The sequence below is a fragment of the Panthera tigris genome, chromosome D4 (genome assembly GCF_018350195.1).
Source record: "Panthera tigris isolate Pti1 chromosome D4, P.tigris_Pti1_mat1.1, whole genome shotgun sequence".
Taxonomy (NCBI): domain Eukaryota; kingdom Metazoa; phylum Chordata; class Mammalia; order Carnivora; family Felidae; genus Panthera; species Panthera tigris.
The window spans coordinates 17,948,938-17,964,922 of NC_056672.1; the positions used below are offsets into that span (position 1 = coordinate 17,948,938).

Sequence of the window (15,985 nt, forward strand, 5' to 3'; positions counted from 1 at the left end):
TAAGATAAATGGGAGAATACATTGAATTGGGGGCGGGGTAGGAGGGTGGTGGAGGGTTGGCATTGTCATTGGCCGTAGGCCACATCGTAGTAAATACAGTGTCGGCTTTCTGTTAGGTTTTTTACCACTCTTTGATGCCACTATTACTAGCTGTGTGGGGCCTTTATTCCAACTGGGATTGCCAGATACTCTAGATTTTGAACTCTATATCTCAATGCGCTAAATCTGATGCCCTACGAGCAGCGCAATGGACTGCAGCACGGGGGTTTTTATTCAAGCCCAGGCAGCCATCGTTAGGGTAAGTTAATGTCTCAGCCTCAGCCGATCAAAACGGAATACCAGCTTTTCAAGATTTTTTTTCTTTTGTAGGGATTGTAGAAATTATTAGTGATGTTGTAAGCACAGCTGGGAAAACTATAAATTTCTCTAATTGAGTTTGAGATAGCCCGGGTAGATGAAGGGTGATGGTTCCGAGGATTCCCGGTCTCAAAAGTACGTCAACACATCCAGACAATGAAAGACTATTCAGTGCTGAGATGAGCTATCAGGCCATGAGAAGACACGGAGGGAGCACAAATGCGTCTTCCTAAGTGAAGGAAGCCAATCTGAAAAGGCCACACTGTGATGCCAACTGTATGACAATTTGGAAAAGGGAAAACTATGGCGAAGACCGTAACAGGTCAATGGCCGCCAGGGGTGGGGTGCAGGGAGAGAGGAACAGGCAGACCACAGAGGATTTTAGGGCAGCGAAAATATTTCCGTATGATATTATAATGACAGGGAGGTATTATTATACATTGGTCCAAATGCTTCGGATGTACAACACCAAGAGAGGACCCCAAGGTAAACTAGAGACTTCGGGCAATAATGATACGTCTGTATAGGTTTATCTTTGGTTAAAAAAAAAAAAAAAAATACCATTTTTTTTTCACTTTTGTTTTTATTTATTTTGAGAAAGAGAGAGAGAGCGCGAACAGGGCAGGGGCAGAGAGAGAGGGGGAGAGGGGATTCCCTAAGCAGGCCTCCGCTCTGTCAGTGCAGAGCCTGATCATGGATCTCACGACCCATGAGACCATGAGCCGAAATCAAGAGCCTGACGCTCAACTGATTGAGCCACCCAGTCGCCCCCCAAATTTTCCATCCTGGTAAGTGACGTTGAGTAACGGGGGACGCCAGGCCTGTGCGGCAGCAGAGTCCACGGACGGTGTCTGTACCTCCCTCTCTATTTTGTTGTAAGCCTAAAACTCCTCTAAAAAAAAAAAAAGTCTTAATCGGCACATCCGCCACCGTGAGAATGTATTCAAAGGATGGCTGGTCGCAGCTGGGTAAATCTCACAGCCGTTCGGTTCGGGCCGCCTCCTCCTGTGTTTGACTTGAACTCCAAATGTACCTGGCTGAAGCCTCCCACATGTGGTGCTCATTTAGACCAGCAGCCTTCGTCCCCCTGCCACACACATCCTTTGCTGCTTAGTGCATCTTCGTGCTGTCTTCTGGTTTTGCAGCATGGAGATTCCAAAACAGGGGAACAGGTTTTCTCCTGGGTTGCAAACTGGGTGAAAAAAGGATGAATTCCAAGGTGCCTTCCTAAAACATTAGCTGCCATACTAATAGATGAGGGTGCACAAGAATTCCGGGGAAAATTTAGCAACCTAAATAAGCAATTTGCCAACTAGACAGCATTTCATTCACATTTGACTGCCCGGTAGTAGGAGAGTACGAAAAAAAAAAATATTTCAGAGCACTGGGCAGGGTGGGGGTAGGAGATGGGTGGCACATTAACGCCTGATATTACCTTTGCATCAGGTGGGTCCCTCCAGAATTAGCTCATTCCTTACCTTTATACATTTAACTTTGTATTTATCCTCCTCACAAAATCGTTTGGAACACAAATCCAGGCTGGTAGCCAAAACCTCCTAACTCTTTCCAGCTTCCTCTTCCTGTATGGAATGACACCATGGACAACCCCAGGGGTTGCTCTGCATTGCTGAATTCGTTCATCCTGCGGGATCAGTCCAAGGGAAAACCAATAGTGACTTGTGAATTCTAAGGAAAAACCGAAACAATCTTTACAGGTCCCACAGTTCCTGCAGATCCTTAGAAGCAATGATAAAAGTAGGTTGTTAAACTTGGAAGCAATAGAAAACTTCCTGGAAATTAACAAACTGCCTTGGCAAAAGACTCTGTGTACCCAGGGCACACAGATTTTGCAATAAATCAATGTAGGAGACTTAACTCCAGGATATCACCTTCAGCCAAATTGCTGCTGGTGTTCTGGAAAATGTAAACAACCTTAAGGCACAACTGTTGTGACCTCATCTTTTTACTGCCTTTTCTCTTTTGATTCTTCCTACCCTCGATTTCTCTTCATTAAAAACAAAACAAAATTTTAAAAAAAAAGTATTTTGTGTTCTAAAAATTGAAGTAAGACATCTCAGCTGTGTTTTAGAAAAATGTAGGTTGGGAAGAGGAAGGAAGGAGAGAAGGAGAAGATTTATTCTCTCATGAGAGACCACAGTTCTGTTCCAGAACATGTGGGAAATTCTGTATGAAGCTATGGGTAAGTAAAAATAGGCTGGCTTTCTCAGATTTCAAACTTTACCACAAATCTATGGTAATCAAAACAGTATGGTACTGGCACAAAAATAGACACAGAGATCACTGGAACAAGATACAGGCCCCAGAAATAAACGCACATTTACATGGTTAATTAATCTATAACAAAGGAGGCAAGAATCTACAATGGGGAAAAGACAGTCTCTTCAATCAACGGTGCTGGGAAAACCAGACAGCCACATGCCAAAGAATGAAACTGGACCACTTTCTTACAGCATACACAAAAATAAATTCAAAATGAAATAAATAAATAAATAAATAAATAAAATAAATGAATAAATAAATAAACAAACTCAAGATGGATTAAAGACTTAAATGTAAGACCTGAAACCACTGGGGTGCCTGGGTGGCTCAGTCAGTTAAGTGTCCGACTTTGGCTCAGGTCCTGAACTCACAGATTGTGTGTTTGAGCCCCGCATCGGCTTTGTGCTGACAGCTCAGAGCCTGGAGCATGCTTCAGATTCTGTGTCTCCCACTCTCTGCCCCATTCACTCTCTCTCTCTCTCTCTCTCTCTCTCTCTCAAAAATAAATAAACATAAAAAATCTTAAAAAAAAATAAAAGACCTGAAACCATAAAACTCTTCAAAGAAAACCTAGGCAGTAAACTCTTAAACATCATAATATTTATTAGTAAAATTTATTAACAATATTTTTCTGAATCTGTCTTCCCAGGCAAGGGGAACACAGGCAAGAGTAAATAAGTGAAACTACATTGCACTAAAAAGCAAAGGAAACTATCAACAAAACAAAAAGACAACCTACTGAATGGAAGAACATATTTGCAAATGATATATCTGATAAGGGGTTAAAACACCAAATATATAAAGAACTCCTACAATTTAACAACAACAAAAAATCTGATGACAAAATGGGCAGAGGACTTGAATACATTTTTCTAAAGAAGACATACAGATGGCCTCCAGTCACATGAAAAGATATTCAATATTATTATGCATCAGGGAAATACAGATCAAAACCACAATGAGCTATCTACCCTTAGACGGGTCAGAACGACTGGTGTCAAAGAGACAAGAAAGGACAGATGTTGGTGAGGCTGTGGAGAAAATGGAGCCCTTGTGCGCCATTGGTAGAAACGCAAACTGGGGCGTCCACTATGGAAAACAGCAGGGAGATTCATCAAAAAATTAAAAACAGAAATACCCTATGATCCGGTAATTCCACTTCTGGGTATTTATTCAAAGAAAAGGAAAACGCTAAAGTGAAAAGATACATGCATTCTGTGTTTATTGCAGCATCATTTACAGTAGCCAAAATATGAAAGCAGCCCATGTCCATCGAGAGACGAATGGATAAAGAGGCGATGTGTCTATACAATGGAATGTGAGTCCTCCGTAAAAACGAATGAAACCTTGCCATTCACGGCAACACGGACGGACCTTGAGGGTACTGTGCTGAGTGAAAGAAGTCAGACAGGGGAAGACAACCACCATATGATTTCACTGTACGTGGCACCTAAAGCAAAACAAACACACAAACCAGTTGACTTACAAATACAGAGAACAAACGGGTGGCCGCCAGAGGTCAGGGAGGTGGGAGGATGGGCGAAATCGGGAATTAGGAGGTACAAACGTCCAGTTGTAAAATAAGTAAGTCACAGGGATGAAAAGTGCAGCATAGCGAATAGAGTCAATAATATTGTGATCACTGTGCACGATGACAGATGGTAACAATACTTAATGTGCTGAGCACTCCGTAACGTACATATTTGTTGAATCACTGTTGTGCCCCCGAAACTAATATTTTATGTCAACTCTACTTCAATTTAAAACTTAAAATTATTAAATGGCTTTGAATTTATATCACTACAGGCAGCCCCCAACCTGAGAAGCAATTGGGTAATAACGGTTGGTTCTCTAATCTGTTGTTCAGAGCTCGGAATTCTTTTTTTCCGTAGAAACGTCATAGATGACTGAGCTCACAGATCAGACACGTAGAGCTGACTTTCCACGGTGTCTGCGAAGCGTGGGACTTGTGGGTCTGCCTCAAATTCAACTAACCACTCTTCACCGTGTTCTTCTGATGGGAAGACTTATATCAAGTTCCGACTCACAATTACAAGCATAGATAGTCCAGCCCCCCCCCCACCTCCCTGATCTTGTTTTGAAATTCTCGGCAAAAACAGCAGGACCTTCCTAATGGAATGAATGAGAATTTGGGTCTCTTGTCTCCAAACCCTTTCCAGAAGTTATCCCTCAAGATATGCATAAAAGGTGATGCTTAGGTCAGTCATTCTTGAGGTCTCTGAATTAGGAGAGCAGAGTATTACCCGCCACCCCCCCCAAAAAAAAAAACCCTGTAGATTCAGACCTCCTCTACTTGATGGGTCATAAGGTGTTAAGACAGATAGTATGACTGAAAGAACACTGAACTGTGGGTCAACAAACCTGAATTCGAATCTTGACTTGACCATTACCTATGTGACCTCGAACGAATGTCTCGACATTCCCTGGGCCTTAGTTTTCATTTATTTAAAAAATATTAAATAAATAGCACACCCAATTTTTGAAAAGACAGTTTTTAGCTTTCAAGAGAATTTCAATGGAATCTAGCACCACCAACTAATTAAGAGCTGGACAAAATGATATTCTTTTAGCCCTGGCCTTTTAAAAAAAAAATTTTTTTTTTTTTAATGTTTATTTATTTTCGAGAGGCGGAGAGGAGCAGAGAGAGAGGGAGACAGAATCCGAAGCAGGCTCCAGGCTCTGAGCCGTCAGCACAGAGCCCCATGCGGGTCTCGAACCCACGAACCGTGAGCTCATGACCTGAGCCACCAGCCACCCCAGCCCTGGCATTTAAATTCGAAGTCTGGTGGTTTTTAGTTAGAAACTGCCTCATAACGATTTCCTCACCAACTGAGTGTTGGGACCTCCAAGTCCTCTGGTATCATTCTCCTCCTCTATCCTAGTTAAATAAGCAGAAGGACAAATAAAAGCTTTATAGCCTTTCTACACGATTTCTTATTCTCTGAAAATCCTTCCTTTTGTGGTCATAAAACAGCTATCACTTCCAAATCCCCAACGTCCAAATGCGAGTTTTTACACTGACTGGACTAATTGGGTAATTTCTAGGTCTTTCCTTGGTGACTTGCACACTCTTTTCTCCCCCATCTCTTCAATCAACTCCCCCTTCTACGTCAATTCGCTTGACATATTCCTTGCTCCGAAGTGTGTTGAATCCAACACAGAGGTAGATATCGAAGATCAGCCTCATAACCTAGAATCTTTTTTTTTTTTTTTTCTTTCAGGAAAAGGTCCGTTGAACTGTTTATCTTGTGTGTGGAGTTACCACCTAGCGGGAGGAATCTGCACCTCAGACTGTCTGGTGGGAGAATACAGAGTGAAAGAGGTACTGGGAGCTGGGCATGATGTGCCCTGGCCATTTCTTTCTTCTTTTTTTTTAACATTTATTGATTTTGAGAGAGAGACAGACCGACCAAGTGCGAGTAGGGAAGGGGCAGAGAGACAGGGAGACAAAGAATCCGAAGCAGGCTCCAGGCTCTGAGCTGTCAGCACACAGCCCGACGCGGGGCTCGAACTCACGAACCGCGAGATCATGACCTGAGCTGACGTCGGCCACTTAACTGACTGAGCCCCATTGCCCTAGCCATTTCCGCAGAGGCATGGGAGCCAGTTTCCGCGTGTATTCTGGGCAAAGTCAAAAAGTCCTAAAATTCCTACACTCGCTCTACTTTTTAAATCTTCTACCAATCCATCATGGAATAATGGTGCTACCTACCTGCAGCCTTAATTTCAATCAAAGAGACTGAGATGACCTGAGATAAATAAGGGGAAAGTTAAGTAATGAGGACCTCAGATTTCACTCTACGTTCATTGCTTGTGACCTTGGAAGTTTCAGGTCCCCTTATATCAGAAATAAGTATCTTCTCTCCTACCCCTCTGCTGTCTAACCTGAAATGCCTGAATAATGTCAGAACTACAAAACTGCTGCTTTTCATTTCCTCCACCCTGCCACAGTGTAGTGAGAGAGAGAGATTTCAGGGCACCCAGGTGGCTCAGTCAGTTCAGTGTCCGACTTCGGCCCAGGTCATGATCTCACCATTCCCGAGTTCAAGCCTTGAGTCAGGTTCTGGGCTGACAGCTCAGAGCCTGGAGCCTGCTTTGGATTCTGTGTCTCCCTGTCTCTCTGTTTCTTCCTCTCTCTATCTCAAAAATAAATAATTTTTAAAAAAGAGAGAGATTTCATTTCCTTGCTTAGAAATCATGGATATTCTGAGTTCACTAACTTCTTATGTTTCCAAACGTTACAAATTAAGTAAATCTCGGGGCACCTGGCTGTCTCAGTCAGAGTCCCACTCTGGGTTTCAGCTCAAGTCATGATCTCATGGTTTGGGAGATCGAGCCCCGAGTCAGGCTCTGTGCTGATGGTGTGGAGCCTGCTTGGGATTCTCTCTCTCTCTGCACCTCCCTGCTTGTGCGTGTGCTCTCTCTCTCTCAAAATAAATGAATAAACTTAAAAACAAATGAAATTAGGTAAATCTCCCCCATGGTGAAATTAACATGACTCGACATATTCACATATGAGCTCTCTTTTAATCCTTAAACTTTGAAGAAACTGGGGCTCCAAGAGACTGAATAATTTTCTAAAGATCACATAAATAGTAAGTAACAAAGCTGGGACTGAAGCCAGGACTGCGGACAGCTAATCCGTGATTTGATAAGATAGTAACGGCTGAGAAAGTGCCTTATCAGCACCGGAAGTGGCCAAAGTGCTCAACAAAGGCAATTTCCATTCCTTCTTTCCCACAGCACACAAGGAAAATAGAAAGATATCTTCCCTCATCTACATTTTCAGCACCAGCAAAGAAGCAACCTGTCAGGAGGGAAGCCACTTTCTCCTTATCTCTTGGTTCTTCTCATGGAGATTGAACTATTTCAGCTAAAGAGTCACAAATAATATTCGGGGGCAGGGCCAAAAGAATCTAGTAACCATGGAGGCCAAGTAGCTGAATGTGTATGAGCGAAGGGTGTTGGGTCAAAGAAAACCCCAGCGCAAGCTTGATGAAAAGTGGAATTTGACGTGTCACCTGTCTTGGTGACATCAGAGCAAGCGCTGGGGTCGTGTCAACTAGGAGAGCCCAAAGAGGGAGCCACTGCCCCTCAGCTGTCTGTGATGTTGCCACGTGGTTGTGATGACCTTGTTGACCGTCTAGTGCCTCTTTTTTTGAAAGAGAGGGAGCATGTGTGTGCATGCGTGTGTGCGAGCAGAAAAGGGACAGAGCGAGAAGGAGAGGTGGGGCTCAATCTCACCACCGTGAGATCATGACCTTGAGATCGCAACCTGCGCCAAAATCAAGAGGGGGACGTTCAACCGACTGAGCCACCCAGGTGCCCCTGACAGTCTAGTTCTTAAAGAGAAGTTAGGAACTGACTTACAAGTGGAATATCTTCATTTTGAACGTGGGCAAGGAACTGAAAAAAAAATTTTTAACTGTGGTCAATTTGGATGAGCCAGACAAAACGTGTCCTTGACCAGGTACAGCACATGAGCCATCAGTGTGCAACTTGAGCTGTTCTAGAAGCCTGTTCTCCCACTGTTGTGGCCAGCAGATCTCAGACGGAAAGACCCAGCAGCGATTTCCTCCACGTGCAGTCGGTTCTGCCTTCCACCCTGAACAGCTAAAATGGACCCAGAGCAAAGCTATCTGGCTCCTGTCCCCCACGTGCCTCCCTCCGTCAACGGAGGCAAGATAGAACTCCCACCTGGAAACTCCAGTAGCTTGTCAATGCCTCCACACTCAGAAAGAATCTCCCAATTGTTCTTAACAGGGGGAGAAGTTTAACTGTGAAAAATGCCACGAAAGCTGCGTAGAATGCAAGGGACCCGGCACCAAGAACTGCACTGTGTGCCCCGCCGACCTGGTGCTGCTTCTGGACGACAGTCGTTGTCTACACTGCTGCAATACTTCCGACCCCTCCAATGCCCAGGAGTGCTGTGACTGCCGGGACACCACAGGTGAGGGGAGAGGAAGAGCAGCCTGCAGAGGAAGGGCCTGTCCACCAGAAGCAGATGGGAGCAGAGGGGAGAGGAGGATGGAAAGTTCCAGAGAATCAACAGAGCTCCCTTTTATTGAGTGCCTGCTGTGTGCTTAGTGTACCTAGAACTTTCTGTCCATCAACTCATATAAACAGGGTTTTTTTTGTTTTTTTTTTTAAGTAATCTCTACACCCAACGTGGAGCTCAAACTCACAACCTTGAGATCAAGAGTCACATGCTCTACCCACTGAACTAGCCAGGCGCCCCTCTGCGTAGATGTTATCAATCCCCTTTTGCAGATGAGGAAGGAGACCAAGGCTCAAAGGGTTTGATCAGCATGCTCAAGTCCATAGCAATGTTAAGGGTTCATCTGGAATTAGAATACAGATTCCTTGGACTGCAAAGCCTGCGTTCTTTAAAAAAAAAATTTTTTTTTGAGTTTATTTATTTATTTGGGGAAGGAGAGCACATGCAGGAGAGGGGCCGAGAGAGGGGGAGAGAATCCCAAGCAGGCTCCAGGCTCCAAGCTGTCAGAGCAGAGCCCGATGCAGGGTTCAGTCTCACGAACCATGAATCGTGACCTGAGCCAAAATCAAGAACCAGACGTTCAACGGACTGAGTCACCCAGGTGACCCTGCAAAGCCTGCCTTCTTTCCACTGCTATGCTGCCTCTGAGATGAGAGTTCAAGTCAGTCTAGAATCTCACCTCTTCTTTTTTTCTTTTTTTCTTTCTTTCTTTCTTTCTTTTTTTTTCTAGAACCTTATCTTTATAATTTTTTTTTCTTCTTCTTTCTTCTTCTTCCCTCCCAGGGAAAAGGAAAGGAATCAACTCTCAAAGAAGCTAATGGCAATATTATTTTTAATCATTCTATGGAAGTTAGCCAACATCTAGGGCTCCCCTTAGAGACTTAAGGCATTTTAGACATGAACTTTCATCAAAGGCTAAAAAGAAACAAAACCCCTTTTACCAATTCCCAGGCCCCCAACTGGCTTCTACCCCCAACCCCATCCATATGGGTACTTGGTCTTCACTGACCACAAACTTAGATCCCAAATGGAGTAATCCCTAAATAAACACACACACACACACACACACACACACACACAAATATATATGATATATATTCTTAAAATACATTCCCTAGTCCAGAAGCAGATCATTTCCTTGGGGTTCAGATGTATCACTGTCTGACAAAGAGACATCATATTTATGTGAGCCTGTCCATGTATAAGTGAAGTAAATCCCAGACCCATAACTGCTACTAGCTATTTCCTTTGTATTGTTCATTAGCCTTTGCAATTCAATTCTAAACATCTTTCCAAAAACTAACCATTCCCTTCTTTTAGCTTTCCTACCCCCACAAACGGCTGATTTCCCCATCTCCTCAGCCATATCCATCTTCAGGGTCTGATTGCCTAATATCCAGGCTATGTCAGCTAAGAATAGTAACCCTCATTATATCGATGGCTTTAAATGAAACCAGAAGTGTGTACATGTTGGGTGCAGAGTTTCTCCAAGCCTGTTCCAACTGAGAACTACTTAGCTTTCCTGGGCCTCCTGTGACACCTGAAGATCCACATGGGACAAACCTGAACAGTCTATATACTCTTGATTATCTGCTCATTTCTTCCTGAGACTCTCTGCTCCTTCCACGAAACCAGATCACAGAGGCTGACCCTAATTCTGCAGACCTAAGCCTAGAGAACAGCGAGAAGACACGATTGCATATGGCGCCCTAGTAATTGAAACGATCTTGAAACATCTTTTATTGATTCTCCTGCTTTGGGCAGTATTTACCTCCAAACACCACACATAGACCATTTACCCATCCCTGTGGTGCTTTAATATTTCCTCCAGAGAAAAATTCTGTGCTGATATTGTTAATGACGAAAACAACTGTGATAGTGCTATTGTTTCAGAAGAGGACACTCTGCTTGATGGGCAAAACTCCCATGAGGATGAAAATTTGAATAAAATCGGAAATTTGTTTATCACTAGCACAAAGAGAGGGGAGATACATAGCGGTGGTGAATCCGACCTAATTGGCTAGTATGTAATAAGCAAAAATCGTTGCCCCCAAAATAACTAGGGGCAGAATTGCATCCATTAAGCTAGTGTATATAATGTATCTAGAATCTCATAAAAGAACCCTGGGGGCAGACCCACGTGGTTCAAACACCATTTATGGAAAACTCACAGTGTTACGTCAACTCGTACATCCAACAGAGCCTGCTAGTTTTGTCCCTGGTTCTCACACTCCCTTTCATGTTCCCATTTGGCAGGTTAAGGAATAGGGAAAGGGGCGCCTGGCTGGATCAGTCAGTAGAGAAAGTGACTCTTCATCTCAGGATTGTGAGTTCAAGCCCCACACTGGGCGTATTAAAAAAAAATGGTTTTAGAAGTAATCTTTTCTACCTTTGAACGTTGGACCAGGTTGAAGGGTAGCTGGGGAGAGGAATCAGTCTTAGAGAAAGTCAGAGTTGAAACAAAAAATGGAGCATTTAGCAGTAACTGAAGCATGGCCCAAGATGAAATCTTTTTCGTAAGAGGGAACTAGAAAACTCGATTGTTAAGGTTGAATACTTAGTGACTGACACATGAGGTATGAGGATGAGGGGACTCTTTCGTTCTCACACTGACCTTCATCCTCGAAGGGTTTGTTGGTATCATCAGACGCAGACTCGGACCCTCAGGGGGGACACAGTGCAATTCTGTAGAGCGGTATGCCCTCTAGGAAAATCAGAGACAGCGATTCTGCCATTTTAGATTTCAAACACAGAGCAAAGCTTTTTACCTCAGAAACTAATTTTCCTTATTCCATTTCTCCTCTCCCCTCCTTCCCCTCTCTCCTCTCTCCTCTTCCTTTGAGGTCTTCTTCCCACAGACGAGTGTATCCTTCAAGCAAGTGAAATTGGGCCTACAGGCGAGCGGACCAAGACAGCCCTGTTCATCACCTCCTCCATTATGCTGGTGCTTCTGCTCGGGGCGGCAGTGATTGTCTGGAAGAAATCACGGGGCCGAGCCCAGCCAGTAGCAAAAGCCGGCTATGAGAAGCTGACCGACCCTGGCAAGTCATATGTTTCCTATAAGAGCAGCCATCTTGAAAGCACCAGCTTTGAAGAAGATCAGGTCATTGAATACAGGGACCAGGACTATGATGAGGAGGAGGATGATGACATCGTCTACATGGGCCAAGATGGCACCATCTACCGGAAATTTAAGTATGGGCTGCTGGATGATGATGAGGATGAGCTGGAATACGACGATGAAAGTTACTCCTACCAGTAGACAGAGCCCTCCCCCGCCTTCGCCCCGCCCCATCCTGTCCCAGGCATTACAGTTTTGGGGTTTTAGTCCCACACACCAGGCTGATGTGTGGGTGTTTGTCTGTGTCCTCTTAACCCTGAGTCCAGCTAGAGCTGGAAACAAATGCTGAAATGATTGGTTCTTCTTTGGGGTGACTACATTCAATCGACCGTAACTGGGGAACAAGGATAAAATTCAGAGGGATTTTCCTCAAAATAATATGTCAAAATACAGAAGTGAAAAAAAAAAAAGTGAGATTTGTACAAACTGTTTCATGCAATTGAAAAAAAAAAAAGCGGTGGGCCTATAGGAATTCTGTTTCTCAGCGATATTGCGGGGATATTTGCTGCCTTCTGGAATTCTGATATTTCTGTAAATGATTTTGGGGGGACAGGGAGAGGAAAGAGATTCTTGTTTGTCTTAGGGGATTTTTCTCCCCTGTGAGCTATCTGTAGGCAGAGGTTGGCTCTGTAAGGGCCAGCTAAAGAGGGCTCACCACCTCATGCCACTTATCACTCCGTTCCTCCCCAAAGAAAGAGTTGGAATGGATTCTAACATGGAAAAATCCTAACGTCCTGCTCACCAGCATAACAACCCAGTTACCCACCAGCCTTCCAAAGCTCTCTACCTCTGGGATCTGTTTTTAGACGTCCTAGGCTTCCCTTGGTCCACTCTCCTGTCAAGTACACGCTTGGATTTGTGCACGAGGCACAGTTTTCTACAAATAGCAATCCAGAGGGAAGGGCTCTTACTGCGTGAAATTACATAGGCTGGGTTTTGCAGATTTCCTTGTCAAAGCAGAAATTACAGGCAATGCTAGGAGGGGATCGCAAGAAAATGACGTTTTCGGATGATAATGCTACTCAGAAAAAAATTTATTGCACACCTACTCTGCGCTAGGTACCGAGCTAAATAATGCCTTTCAGAAAAAAATCACCCCACTTAATACCAAGACTTCATGAGGTTGGTACCATTATCGCTCTGTTTTTATAGGGAACCTCAGACTTCCTGAGAGGTTAGGTAACTAGCCCAAGGTCACAGAAAACTAAGGAAGATTCCTGGAAAAAGAATGACCCTAAAAGGCATATTCTTAATAACTATGCTAGACTGACATAAAACAAAAAGGAACCTAAATATAGTAAAAGCATGTATATTATTTTATGATACGGCAACTCTGTTACCTTTACTGAATCCATGCATTTTTCTTGTCTTTTAACATAACGAATCACGGATACGGGAAATCTCTGTAAAGAAGTCTTCATTGTACTGAAGGCCTCAGTGTTGCTTTAGGGGAATATGCTCTTAAAACAAAGGTTGGCAAACTTTCTCTGGAAAGGGCCAGATAGTAAATACTTTAGGCTTTGCACAACAATCAACTCGGCCACATGGAAAAAATGGGTGGGCTATGTTCCAATTAAACTTTATTTATGGACACTGAAATTCAAGGGAGTTTTCATGTATCCTGAAATTTTATTCTTCTTTTGATTTTTTTTTTCCTTCCATCACTTAAAAACGTAAAACCGTTCTTAGCTCAGACTGGCCACCAGAGTGCAGTTTGCCGACCTCGTCTTAAAAATCTATTTTTAAGAGACCATGTGGATTAAACACACAGGATATGCCTCCACCATTTTTTGACAATTTAAAATCATCGCTTCAAGATTTATTTGAAGCCCTGTTAGTTCCCTTTTCAATTCTTAGAGATTAAAAATAGCTGTAAGATAGCCATCATCATCAATGGAATCATTTCTTATCCCTCTGCTGTGTAATTATGGAGTGTAGCCTATGCAAATGAGTAACGTTGTTGATTCTGTGTTTTTCGTCTTCCCTGATAATCTGAAAGCCCTGACAGAATGAGTTGGACGCGTCCTCGTGTAGCCTGGAAATAGTTTTCCAAGAAAAATCTGTGTTTATGATACACAGTTAATGACTAAATGAGTTTCGAAATAACCCTGAATACAAAGAAAAATTGTATTGTTACCTTATGTGAGCCCGAAAAAAAGGCTTGTGCTGTGCGTTGGTGCAGTTTGACGTGTTTCCTTTGTTCTTGATCATGCCACATTATCCTCAGGCTTCTTTTGAATACTATGCTAACAACTGTCTAAATAGATAAATAATGTGGTTGGAAAACAAAGTCCCTTTCTGGCTTTCTGTTTGCAAATAACTTGGAAATATTAAGAGGATCCCTTATAGACTGGAATGCACTAAGAGGCTGAGCAAGGGCTTGGAAAGTTCCAGTTCATAGAAAGTAATTTTAAAGCTGGAAACAAACTTATATCAAGACCGGACAATGCTATGGGCAATGGCTTGTTAACAGCCTATTTCTGGGCGCTTTTTGTGTGATTGGTATTATGCTTTACCAAGTAAGAGACACAAAACAATGCTGCTTGTTAAGAGTGTTTCTTTTTCTCCTTTTTATCTTTCTACCTCCAATGACCAAAGCTAGTCAGAGCAGTTTTGAAGCTTCTTCCTAAAGATCAATCTGTCAGCCCCACCCTCACTGTTTCAGTTAGGCCCCCAGGCTCTCTCATGGGGGCCTTTCCTACTTCCTCTTGAATTTTGCTGAACTTCAGTCTTTCTCCCAATTTACCCTCCATCCCTCTATCAGAGATCCACCAGATCTTAGGTCCACCGGACCATCGCATTCAGGGATCCCCATCACCCACATTGACTATGACATTCAAAACTCTGCAAGATAGAGCCAATGCCTCTGTCACCCCCTAGTTCCTGCCCCTCCTTATTTCCCAGGTACTCCATACTTCTTTTTTTAAGCTTATTTATTTTTTAAGAGAAAGCACACACATGTCCGTGTGCAGGGGAGGAGTAGAGAGGGAGAGAGAATCCTAAGCAGGCTCCACGCTGTCAACACAGAGCCCAACATGGGACTTGATCCCATGAACCGTGAGATCACGATCGGAGCCGAAACCAAGAGTCGGACGCTTAACCGACTGAGCCAGGTGCCCCAGATTCTCTTCTTCTCACTTCTCTGGGATAACATCCTCTCATCTCACGTTCTTGGGCACACACAGTTCATTCCTTGGACTATTCTTCCCTCACCTTGACCAACTGGAAGATCTCTGACCATCTTTTAAAATCATGTTCACTTCACTTACAACCTCTCCTGGAATGTCTTGAGGATGAATCACTTTCTCACCTCTCTTCTACCCAGGTACTCTGTGCATATAGTTTTTCGCATCACGTTGTGATGTTACCGTTTGATTATACATCTGTATTTACTAAAAGAGGGGGCAGCCGCTTGATTCCTTGAAGTGGCTACTATCTCCTTTCCAGAACCTAGCACAGTGCCCAGAATGTGAGGAACAGTCAAGAACTCTTGGCGGAACTGAATTTTAAGAAGATAGGACTCACATACACGAAACAACCAGACAGTGATAACGGTCCTGGAGTGCAGTGTTAAGTGGAAAGGAGGAGGAGAAGTATTGTCCGTTAAGCATGAGAAATACCAGATAACTCAAATTAGAGCCTGCTGGGGATGGTTTCATGGGGGGATTTGTGTGTGGACCTGATTTGAAAGAGAAAAGGGGATGGAGAAGATATTCCTCAAAATAGTCACTGGAATCAGTTAAGTTGATCTGACTTTCATGATAATAGTAGTAACAATATTAACCCACCAAGTATGTATTAAGCATTAACCATGTGCCAGGCACTGTTCTAGATACAGCACAGACCTGTTCTGTCTACAGAATATATCTGTATCTGGAAAATGCCAGCAAGTGAAACGAATCAGATCTTGAGTCTTAAGGAACTTGCAATCTAGTTGGGGAGAAAAACATAAATCATAACACCACAACTACAACTTTTGATGCCTTCTGTGTGCCAGGCACGGTCGGCCATAGGCACTTTTCTCCTGTAATTTTATTTCATCCTTATGACACAAACGCTATAGAGCAGTAATAGGATTCCTCTTTACGAATGGATACTCAAGGTGCTCTCAGAGTGTTTATGAGTGGTCCACCTGGGATTTGAATCTAGGATTTCTAGTCCATATTCTTTCTGCTGGATTTGAATCTCGGACTTTCTAGTCCATATTC

General features: G+C 43.4%; 1 protein-coding gene and 1 long non-coding RNA gene across 3 annotated transcripts in view; one reads left to right on the forward strand and one right to left on the reverse strand.

Moving 5' to 3' along the window:
- Positions 1 to 12,107, forward strand: part of PCSK5 (proprotein convertase subtilisin/kexin type 5) — a 447,842-nt gene extending 435,735 nt beyond the window's left edge. For both annotated transcript variants that reach the window (XM_042963381.1, XM_042963382.1), the window contains 3 exons: positions 5,880 to 5,980; positions 8,422 to 8,608; positions 11,515 to 12,107. In XM_042963381.1, the coding sequence (XP_042819315.1) occupies positions 5,880 to 5,980; positions 8,422 to 8,608; positions 11,515 to 11,918 (692 nt within the window). In that variant the 3' untranslated portion in view covers positions 11,919 to 12,107. The remainder of the gene's footprint in view (positions 1 to 5,879; positions 5,981 to 8,421; positions 8,609 to 11,514) is intronic.
- Positions 988 to 11,436, reverse strand: LOC122232936. The gene is made up of 3 exons (XR_006210321.1): positions 11,271 to 11,436; positions 1,836 to 1,999; positions 988 to 1,549 (listed from the first exon to the last, which is right to left on the reverse strand). It is a non-coding gene; the product is annotated as an uncharacterized LOC122232936 (long non-coding RNA).
- Positions 12,108 to 15,985: the final 3,878 nt, after the last annotated feature.